The 12,247-nt window shown below is 32.4% G+C and overlaps 2 protein-coding genes across 2 annotated transcripts; both read right to left on the bottom strand.

The window, feature by feature from the left end:
- Positions 1-964: 964 nt before the first annotated feature.
- LOC123917080 (vacuolar-processing enzyme) lies at positions 965-6,134 on the bottom strand. The gene is made up of 9 exons (XM_045968705.1): positions 5,526-6,134; positions 3,938-4,102; positions 3,380-3,536; positions 3,185-3,270; positions 2,836-3,035; positions 2,640-2,688; positions 2,279-2,491; positions 1,909-2,115; positions 965-1,761 (listed from the first exon to the last, which is right to left on the bottom strand). Exons 1-9 carry the CDS (start codon positions 5,742-5,744, stop codon positions 1,579-1,581), a joined length of 1,479 nt encoding a protein of 492 aa, XP_045824661.1. The 5' UTR covers positions 5,745-6,134; the 3' UTR covers positions 965-1,578.
- Positions 6,135-7,540: 1,406 nt separating this feature from the next.
- Positions 7,541-8,260, bottom strand: LOC123894067. Its single transcript, XM_045943948.1, has one exon. The coding sequence runs from the start codon at positions 8,258-8,260 to the stop codon at positions 7,541-7,543; it is 720 nt and encodes a 239-aa protein (XP_045799904.1).
- Between the last annotated feature and the right edge of the window lie 3,987 nt (positions 8,261-12,247).

The following is a 12,247-nucleotide window of genomic DNA, read 5'->3' as shown; positions in this document are numbered from 1 at the left end:
TAATTCAAAATTATCCGAAAAGGATAAAAGAAATATGAGAGATTGAGAAACTCACATTGGTGGAACGATGGAAGAAATGCTTTGAACTGGAGGCCATAAATCCAAGTGTTGTAGGTGACCGACGATGTAAGGGGTACCTATAAAAAAACAATCTGACACACAAGTAATTATAAGTTTGAGGTAAAGGTTAATAATAGATGATGTTGTGAATGCTTGTGTGTATAGGTCAATAGATGTGTAATTAGTTGGATGGATGTGCCATTAAACTTAGATCAACCAAAAATTCAATCCAAAATAGTCCACATCGTAAAATTATTGCAAGATTAAACATGTCCAAACTCAAAATTTCATGGCAAATATTATATTTATATCTCTCGGATACAATTTTGTTGTCATGTACTCTCTTATTTTATGTTATATTGTTTTATCTAGTACTTATTGTTTTGCACATTAAACATACCACAAGTGCAACTTTGATCGGTGTAGCAATTTGAGTAACGAGTAGAATGTCTTCTAGGCTTACACAAAGTGGGCTTTGTACGATGCACATTCGGTCCATCACTTAGACTTACGTTTGTAGGTGAAAAATTTGATTTCAGTGTTGCAACATTATGTTAGGAGAGTTGGTCTAATATTATTCTTCTTAGAAAATTTGATTTAATTTATGAAGTTTTTCATATTAGTTTTTTGACTTGATATTAGTTATACAACAGATTTCTCTTCAAAATATTATATCACGACGGTCATGTTGTAGTAATTTTAATTATTATTTTTTTATTTTTCTTTTGCATTTAAGTTTTTTTTTTTTTGTGATTTACCGACTGTTGAATTAAGAAAATAAGAAATAATTTTTTTTTTGAGAGGATCCAAATCCTTATCTAGCGGCTCCAAAGATAATGTAAGATATTTTTTTATTACAACATCAACATTAATATTAAACATAGTTATAAATAACACATTCTACTAAAATAATTAGTTATATGAATAACACATTCTACTAAAATAATTATACAAATGTAATTTAAAAAAAAAAAAAATTATACAAAGGATTTTCAATTCTTTCTGTTGCATAGTGTCTAGGGCACTCCTACCTGTCAATTGCCCACTTACACTATTATACACTATACACATTGGCATTCAGTCATGCATGATTGCGTGAGATTCCAAAACAAGCAGAACTATTGGTCTCTCATCCCTCCTTTTGCTATAAATGCCACCATCCCTTGAAATTATTTTTCTTACAATAATACAACGCCATAATTGAATGGATTAAAAACATATTCACATCATTGTTTGCGAAAAGAAATTGAGAGCTCAATTACTACAATTTTGGATGACCGGGGGCTTAATATGTCACCAGTATTAAAAACGCGTGACACGTTATATCCAAAACTATAGCAATAGAGTTCTCGATTTCTAAGAAACGGAGAGAAACCCTACTCCCCAATGTCCTAGTAGTGTCCCAATTGTATTTACAGAATCATGACTTGAGATCATGACCGGTGCACGGTATATATACAATCATATAACATAATGTAACAATTGTAGACGGTTTTAACAAAGTGCACATTTTAGGAACTATGCACTGAAACCCCCTTGCAGAGAACTCCAGGGGTTGGCAGGAATACTAGCACAAGCTTGTGCTGAGGCCTCGGCCATTTGCTCATTCGATATTCCTGCATTGCAGATGTTCGCAAAGGACCTCATATGTTTCATACCATACTGAGATAGAGATCCACAATGTGTCTCAAAAGTCCTTACCTGAATCAAAAATAGATTAAAGTGAAATTTTGTCTCGCAGACTAAGATTAACAAAAAATTGTTTTACTGTAATCAACAAAATAATGCACAATTGTATCTTTGCTGGCTTCAGCAGAAAATATGAAGCTGAATCATTGGAAGGAGTACCGTGGTTTTAAGAAGGTCCCAGTTATCAACAAGTGGTGATCCAGAAGGTCTAACAGCGTTGACCACTTCAGGACCCTTTTCAATGCCGAATAAGAGCTTCCCAATCAGTTCCACACTGTTGTCTACATGCATCCTGTGAGACATTGCTTCCAAAACTTGTTTCTGAGCTTCATTTTTCCGCGGAGAACCCTCAGGAGCTTTGCGGAACTGCCAATAAACAACGAAAATACTCAATATCTGGTTACTATTTTTTGCACTCTTGCATCGCACGGTCAGTTATATATATTTATACATTACGTTTTAATTGAAATACACTAATACAAGAGATATTAACCATAAAGAATAGTAAACATTGCATGATAAAGAATACCTTATCCCAGAAATGGACGAGATCGGCATCCCTTTGGTTAACTGCTGTTGAAGGTGATCTCAATTTCAAGGCGCTTTCATCCACAAAACTAATGTTATCATTAGCAGGATTTGTTCCCAAATATAGGAAAAGATGATTGTTGCCAAGTCCTACATCACCATATTCCATCACATGAGAACCATAGTATGCACCATTGATAGTCCTATCCTTAACCTGTAACCACATGACCAAATAATGCATCACTTACACAACTCCTAAAGTTTCTCATGTGTAATTCAGCAATCAAGGTATTGAATTACATTCTTCAATTTATATTAGTTGATTTAAAATAAATCAAATCAAGTCAGTGACAAGAACTTACCAATTTATATTGCTGCTGCAAACTTTCAGTTCGCAAATTGTGTACGTCGCTGCTCATAAGTGAAACAAAAATCAAATTAGTAATAAGAAAATCTTATGATCTAGTGATAAATCAAATGTGCAACTACAAAACAAAATCAGTAATGCATCAAATTAATCTTATTTATGATGTAACTTTGTCCTTCTAATGCACATACCTGTCTTCCATCCAAGCAATGCTGTATAGGTCACCCAAGCAGGTTGAGTACTCCGGGGGAGGGGGAGGGTACTCGCCAGGGCAATATGTTCCCCAACTGCTTTCTTCTGCATTCGAAGCTGTTGTCGCGTAGATATTGATATCTTCCGGTAGAAGACCTTCAAAGATACTCCCAGATTCACATGCCTCAAGATAAAATACCTGCGCCGCCATTACATAAATAAAATAAATGAGGATTAGCTTAGCTTGTTTAGCAAGAAATAATCAAATCCAAACATGCTAGCCTTAAACAGAACAAACGGGATTTTTAAATGAAAAGAACACGAAATCGGCTATTACTAAGGACTTACTAGGCTCTTATATCCTCCAGAAGCATGCTTTTTCTTTAAGACTTCATTCAGATCAGATGCATACAGGTAAGGACCAACAGGCATACCTGAAGAGACCAAATAAGAACAAAACAAACACTTTGTCAAGATCATGAAAATTAACAACACAATTCAATCAAACAAACGTTTCTGTGAAAATAATTCAAAATTACTTACCAAGAACACCAGGACCTCCATGATCAGTGTAGTATACAAAAATATGATCATTGGGGCCACTATCCACAACTTTCCCACTCCCACCTGTAAGAGCTGATTTATTTCCAAGTAAAGCAGCATAGAAATTGTCAGCATGTACTTCTGCACCAGTGTAATCCTGTCATAAAACAAGTTCTTATTAGAAGATAATCATACTAGTACATGATATAGCAATAGATATGGGATGCCTAAAAACTCGGCACACTAACATTCTATGAAGCATGGACACTCCTCGGATTATGCGTGTTGCGGTGTCTGACACCGACACTTATATGATTACATTGAATGTCATTTTCTTAAATTATTATCGGTGTCGACATGTTAGTGTCCGGTGTTCGTGCTTTATAGCTGAGACTACACATGACACTGACACGTAAACACTAGTAAAAATTTAATATTTAATAAATAAAAGTTATTGAATGTAACCACATGGATACTACATGTGTCGGATATTAGACATGTCTTCAATCTGAAGCGTCTGTGCTACGATTGCTAAAAACTAAACACCGACTAATTTACCTTTGGAACTCCTTCATAAACATCACCACCATCTGGCTTGTTAATTATGACACCAGGCCTTGGATTCTCGTAATTGGAAGCAATGTCATCATACATGAAAACAATAATGTTTTCATCTTTTAAGCCACCTTTCTTCAATATTTGATATGCATGGCAAACATCAGCCTGATGAAGCAAGGAACAAAAACTCAACATTACAACTAAGCAACTAAAACAAACAGATATCAATGCTAAAATATGCTATTAATCACAATTTTAGTAATATTAGTTATTGAACTAGCTCATACAAATCAGTGAATCACATAAATATTTCAATTTATAACTAATAGCTGACTTTGGATTAATTAACCAATTAAATTTCAATTTTTAGTAATATTAGTTATTGAACTAGCTCATACAAATCACATGTAAATATTTTTTAAATGATTTATCATCTAATTTTTATTTTATTTTTTAAAAAAAATAATTTTTTATATTATAAAAATGACATGTTGATATGATTTTTTTATATGTATTTTGTAAGCAAAAATATGCTCCGTTATTTTTAATCAAATAAACTATGAAACTGTGATCTTTTAAAAAAAAAATCACAGGTAGTTACATAATTTTTATAGGCTAATGCTACAGTTCATAAGTGGTCCACCGTGGACAAGTGATTTACCGAATATGAATTTTACAAAATTCACTATTAGATTGAAATTTTATATCGTATAGATCATCCACAAATTTTTTAAATTTTTTTGAAAATCATTTGATGTGTTATTGAGACCCATCAAGATTTACGTTATTTAATAAACCGTTAATCTTGATGTGTCTCAATAACATATCAAATGATTTTCAATTTTTCTAAATTTTTATATGGATGATCTATATGATCTAAACTTTCAATCCATCGGTAGATTTTGTAAAATTCGTATTCGTTATAATGTTATTCGTGACTGTTCCACCATGGATCACTTGATGAAGTGGTCAATATTAGAATTTACCAATTTTTATAACTTTTTATTTGAATTGTTTCAAATCCTATTATCATCCATTTCTTGCAAGCGGCCCAAAGCAAATTGATGAATCTCTCTTGGAGTGTCATAAGATAAGAGTGAGGTGTAAGAAGTAATAACTAAGTTGAAAATACACAATTCGTATAGAGACCAAAATTAAAATCAAGTAACGACTAGAACAAAAAAAAAAAAAATCAAGTAACGTAAGTATAAGAAAGTCATAACCAAACTTGCAGTCTTTTTCAAATCCAATTCCACACTTCATTAGATTTTTTATTATTTCAAAAATAATAATACTTGAAAGAAACTCAAAGATTATATTTAGTCAAACAAAAAATAAAAACTCATGATCATAATTAAGTTACATCATAAAAAAAACATCAAATATGTACATGAATTTAATTTGCATACTCGAGTAACCGTGTAAAACTTTTTTATACAATCATCTATTCAAAGTTGAAGTTAATTTGTAAGATATGTATTTTATATAATTTGATCGGATGTATGCGTAAAAAATTAAATTGCTGTGCATAGAAATTAATATCTATGATAGATATTTAGCAATAGATATAAAGAATTATTATATGTACCTGATGCCTATAATTCCAGTAACCATTAGAACCAGCAAGTAAGATAGCCCATCTAGTTCCTTGAACGTTGTCATCATTTTCAGGTTCATGGAAGAACTTGGAGGCTTGAGAAGGCAATCGGATATAGTCTCCGGGAAGGTCACGGCTACCGGAGACGGCAGCAAGGGTGGTGAGGATGACAATGAAAAAGAGGATAGTGGGAAATTGGGAAAGGTCCATGATTGAAGGAGAGGATGAGTGAAGGGGGAAGTGGATGAAAGGATTTAATAATAAAGGTGGGAGATATAGATGGAGTGGCGTATCAAGTTGGATGAATGAATGATGATCATGACATGCCTAATTATTATTTACTTGGCTAGCTACCTTATGTAGCATTTTGACAATAGTAATATCTTAAGGAGTGTTAACTATTTTGTCAAAATAATAAAAATATCTCTGTAAACCAAAAAAAAAAAAAAATATCTCATTAGTTATATTGCTTCTTTTGTCTGATTTGAATCGAGTCTTAAAAATGGGCGATATTAATCTTGGGAGAGATATGTTTTCTAGTTTACCAAAATATAGGTAGAGTGTAAGGTGCTCTCTTGACCAAAAGAGAAGAAGAAGAATGTTAGGTGCTCAATTAATACAGGTTTTATGTGTTAGCTCTCATGTTCCATATTTCTTATAGTAATTTAGAGTTCGGCCGCTATAAGGCTGGTTAAAAAATGGTTACATTAAAAAATTAAACTCGGATTCTTTCGAACGATCAGTTATTTCGACGTTTAGTGATAATAATATTAACCACCTGAGTTCAACGACTTTGTTGATATATATTTTATTTTATCAAATAGTTTAGTTGGCGGAATATTACCATTTAAAGTGAATAAATAAATATTCTTATATTTGAATATCAGAACTCCCCCAATATGTTCGATACGTATCAGGAAGTATATATCAGACACAATATAAAATGAGTTGTCTCTTATAAAAATAGTCGGAGAGAACAATTTTTTTATCATTTGTATCACAAAAAAGCAAATCACATATAAAATGCATTTTATTTTTATTAAAAGAATTAACGGTTTTTGTTATGTATTAGAATTTTAGAGGCCTATACTCAACCACAAAAGCTAGCTTATTTATAGAACAATTTGGAGTAACTAACTCCCTAACTAACTTTCTAACCTCCTAACTAACTTGGTAACCTATCGACTAACTCTAGTTGATTAACTAACTATCTATATTCTTAACAGCCTCCCTCAAACTCAACATTGGAAAAATTACCAATTTGAGTTTGAATTACAAAGCTAAATCCAAACAAAGAAACAAAGCATTGAATTTTTGGCTTGTAATACATTCCTCGAAACCATAGACTCCAAGCAAGCAACATAAAATCTGCACAACTAGCCTCATAACACCTTCCATAGTCTGCAACAAGTGACCTTCCAATTGGACTGAAACCTTTAAACAAACACCAGAACCAACTCTTGCAAAAAAAGAACAATGGCGAAAACTCAAACAACTTGTTAAAACCAAGGTAATCACACAACCATTTCTAGAATGAAGATCCAAAATTTGAAAATCACAGTCAATTATCATGCCAGTAATTACTTCCATGGGAGACTCCACTTCAATACCTTTTGTGCAAAATAACCTTGTCTATACCAAATTGCATTGTATTCAATGAATTTTAATAGAGGACCTTTACCAAGTATCTTATGAGCATTACAATTTCCAAACTCCATGAATAAACCAAATGTAACAATTCTTATTTAATTGATTTTCACATAAGCAAGAACACAAGCAATGTCAGCAAATAACCAAGTAACAAAATCTGATCCTTCTCTAATGTGAAAACCAACTAATCCAAAACTGAACAAATGTGCAGAATTGACTTCTATATTGTAATAGCCTCCCTCAAACTCATAGTAACAGAATTTTTAGTATGAGTTTGGAAAACAAAGGACCAAACAGAAGGCAAGAACAGCGGTTATTTCAACATCCACAATTATGCAGAACTGACTTCTAATATATCACTGACATAGGAAAGTTCCACCGGGATCGAAAGGGAAGAGTGAGATTGAATCGAAAATTGACATAATAGAGAGCATAGTAGCAGAACTGGAAATCACTGACATAATTCCACCGGGATCAAAATCGACGATGCACTCATCATGTAGTTCAAAAAGCCAAACCTGGTTGTTGATTGTTGTGCTACTGATTTGTTGTTTCTGTTTTCCGACGTAGAACCAAGAAGCGAAAGGCCTTATGGCGGCAACGCCGTAAACAGATCCATAGCATAGCGGAACTCTACCTTTGATAAGATTCTCCGACTTCTTGATTTCTGCAGAAACACCAAACTCAGATTTGCATTCGTTCAATCCTTTGATTGCTTCAGAAACCACAATTTCAGAATCAAGATTCTTCGATTTCTCGTCGTCTTCCGAAGCTGCAAACGCAGATTTATTGTTGCAACTTGAAGCAACAAGAACACATGCAATTTCCCCGATCTTGATGGTGAATCCATCAATTGTTGGCTTGATTGGAGTGATTGAAGCGAATTGAACGGCGGAAAAATCTGAATTCCTAAAACTGCCAAAACAAATGTGATTGCAGATTGTTGAAGATTGAGCTTCTGGTGCAGAAACCTCCATAGCTACATCATGAGAAAGAGCTTCATCTTCATCAATGGCTGAATCGAAATCGGCAGCGGAATCTTCATCTTCATCCCTTGGGTATCGCTCTGATACCATCTTAGAAATGGATATTGGGCCTAACTCATCCTTACAAAACCGGCTTGTAAGATGAGGATTGCCTCTAGTATATAAACACTTAGTCAGACCATCTCGCAACCGATGTGGGACTTCTTAACACACCCCCTCGCGTCCAGGGCTATTGGGCTTGGTACGCGGATATAAATGGTAGGTGGCCCGATATCGGGTGGCCCAACGGATCTTGGAGAGGCTCTGATACCATATTAGAATTTTAGAGGCCTATACTCAACCACAAAAGCTAGCTTATTTATAGAACAATTTGGAGTAACTAACTCCCTAACTAACTTTCTAACCTCCTAACTAACTTGGTAACCTATCGACTAACTCTAGTTGATTAACTAACTATCTATATTCTTAACATTATGATCCAAATATATTAAATACTAAGTCCAAGTCGATGAAGGTTGCATTAAATCTTTTTAGAAGATTAATCATGTTTCAATTAGATGAGTCAATAATTAATTTGTTAAGATTAACTAATACTATAAATAAAAATATAGATGAATAAAACGATCAAGCGAAATAAATGAAAGAATTTAGTTTGCCTCAGTCTAATTTGTTAGTCTCTTTCATTAGTCAACAACAAACAAATTTTTCATTAGTATAAACCTATCTAAAATTTATTTTTGATTTACAATAAGCTGGGATCGATCCCAGAACCTATAACATATACTACTCAAATCTCTCACCACTAGACTAAACCTAGTGACTTTATCTAAAGTTTATTTAGGAGTGCATTATTGGAATACAATTGTTGAATTAAAAATAATGTAGAAAGAATCTCATGACATTATTTACTATAATTAAATAAAATAAAAAAGAATCTCAATGTTTTTTGTTTTTGAAAGTAAAGAATCTCAAATGTTCACAACAAAAGAGTGTTGATTACTCCACTTGAGCGAAGTTTCTTTGTGGGGCCCACCGGCCTTTTTCTTTTCATTTAACTGATGGCTACCTGTCACTTTGTTTTGAAAACGATTTTTGTTTTTTAATATTTATTATCTTCTCTCTTTGGTACAAATTGGCTACTTGTTTGTTTCAAGGTTTGTAATGTTATTCCTGGGAATATGAGATCTGGAATGTAACATTGCTATGTTTGTTTTAAGTTTTGAAAATTTGTTCCCAGAAATTTTTTAATCCCAGGAATGTTAATTACACATAACTTCTACACTTGTTATTCCCATGCTAATAGGGTGGGAATATAACATTCCCATGGGAATAAAACTCAACTTTCTATAACTTCTCATAACTTCCCACTACCACTCACATTTATTTGCATTTTTATTTTTTCAATTTTTTATTTTATATAAATTTTAAAAACATTCCCAGGAAATCTAAATTTTAACCAAACACATGAGTAAGAATGTTATTCCTGGAAATAATATTCCTAGGAATATCATTCCAAGGAATGCAATTTCATACCTTGAAACAAACACACCCTTGGATAATATTTTTCTCAATTTGCTTCATTTTCAATCTCTTACTAAAACATATTATCCACTTTTTTTTTTTTTTATAATTTAACTTTCATTTTCTCTTATGTTGGATGATTGAGATTGAAAATGGTGAAAATTTAGACAAATTTCAATAGAGAGAATTCAAATTTGTAGCTAACAAAGATATTATGAAGGTTTTGGACTCAAATTCTAGATTTCTCATCTCACATTTATAATATATGAGTTTAGCCACTAGGCTATTTGACAAAAAAAAAAAATTTCCATCACAATTATTCTTTAGTGAAAAGTTACATAACTTCAAACATTAATTATCGCAAATATATTTTCGACACAAGCAAAACTAGTTCATTACATTAAAATTGTCATCAATCGTTAGTTGGTTCAGTGGTGATTGACACTGAATTTGGTAGGGAGGAACGTGGTTCGATCCCCCGCAACTGCGATCGGGAGGAGGCTGGAACTACTTGATGCCAGAACTGACTCCGAACCAGATTCAACTGGTGGTGAAAGAAAAAAAAAATTGACAGGCTGAATACACATTTTAATACATTTTTTATTTCACATTTGTAGTGTATGAGTTGAGCCAATAAACTAATTGACACCCAAAAATAATTATTATTTCCAATAGAGTTATTTTTAAAGTGAAAAGCTACATAGCTTCAAACATTCAATTGTTGCAAATATATTTTCGACACAAACAAAACTAACTCATCATTACACTAAAATGTCATGTGTCGAAATATAAATAAAGATATATATATGAAAGCTAACTAAAAATGAGATATTATCCAGTCAAATATAAATAAAGATGTGAGAGTTATATATAATCGAACCAGCGCTAACTTTTAACAATTTTCTTTTCAATATATGCTACCATACGATACGACGAGTCAAATATTCATCTTCCATCTTACTCCTATTATGAAGTGTAATTTTTACTATATTTGTGTTCATAAAGATCGTCTTGGCGTTAGAAACAAGAACAAGAATAGAAAGAAACAAGAATAGAAGGCAATACTAGTTTATAGACAAGAGAAGAGAATAAACTCATTTTTTTTCTTTCTAATTTTTACCAACCATGCATGAAACAAGTTAGAAATCATTTTCAATGCTCCAAAATCAAGAATCTCGCTCACATTATTGGCAAAACCCTCAATTGGATATATACTCCAAAGAAGTATTATTGTATACATACTGCAAATAAATATTATTCATAATATATGATGACAATCATATATATATTAATACTAATTTTATTTGGTTACAAGGACATTTTTGTTTTTTAGTCAATACTAGTAAATAAATAGATTAAGAGTTTACAAGTGTCGAAATTGTTAGTGTCAAACGCCATAATTGAAATTCGAATCTCGATTTCTCTACTTTGTGTGTGTGAGTTTTCAATGACTTATTATTTCATCTATTAAAAAATAAATAAATAAATTAAGAGATGCATATGAATACACGTAACACAATACCTCCCAACGCATGTGATCGATGACCCACACATTAATGTTAATATAGAAAATAAAAATCTCATCACCTAAAATAAGTGATTGTTGTACATGTTTAGAGAAGAAAATATATCTGCCAACTGCCAAGTCAACAAAGGTTTGGATATTTATTATGTGAATAGATGTTCTTATTTTATTTTAATTTTATTTGTATATGTTTAATCCATGGTGACAATTATGTTTGAAATATGACAAGTATTAATTATTAAATGTATGTACAGTATTTCTTCCGGTTGAAATTCATTCACCACATTATGGGGTTTAGCCTCTTTTGCTAAATAAACCGGTTGAATTTTATTTTAAAATTTTATATCAATAAGAAGAAGGAAAAAAAAAATTACCCTCTTTATATAAATTAGTCAAATTCCTTGACTTATTAACATTTGTTGAGAGAAGTGAATTTCATAAATTAATCTTAGTTACTTTGAGGATTATTGTCTATGGTTTGCGCCTGAAAAAAACATTTATTTACAAAAGACAACAAAAAAAGAAAGTGAAATTCATATTCACATAAGTATATAATTTATTGATGGTGAACTGTTTGTTCAGAAATAATTTATTTTAATTCAAGTTGATTCGATTGGGATGAGTGATGATCGATGAAATGATTTTTTGGTCTTTATGAGGGAAAGATACCTGCAAAAATGTTAGCACTCCGACACTCAAGTCAGTATTTGAATGAGGTGGAAAAAAGTGAGTAATTGGAGGCGCAGATCTTTCATGTCTTGGGATTCGTGTATGAATATATACATATATAGGAGAATATTATGGTTTTACAGTATACTGGAGTCCCCCATGTGTAGAGGATCAACCACATATAACATATGGATTGTTCTTTGCATGGGAGCATGTAGGACGTTGTGGGCGTTTTTGGCCTCTGTTTGTGCTCGTGTTTTGGCTCCATGGTCATTCTACCACGCAATTGCTCTTATCCCATTTGATGGATCTTCATGTGTGTTGGACTTTTAGCCGATCCGGAACAAATGGACCTTGTAGGC

The sequence above is a fragment of the Trifolium pratense genome, linkage group LG1, assembly GCF_020283565.1.
Source record: "Trifolium pratense cultivar HEN17-A07 linkage group LG1, ARS_RC_1.1, whole genome shotgun sequence".
Taxonomy (NCBI): Eukaryota; Viridiplantae; Streptophyta; class Magnoliopsida; order Fabales; family Fabaceae; genus Trifolium; species Trifolium pratense.
This window is presented reverse-complemented; position numbering and strand designations above follow the sequence as displayed.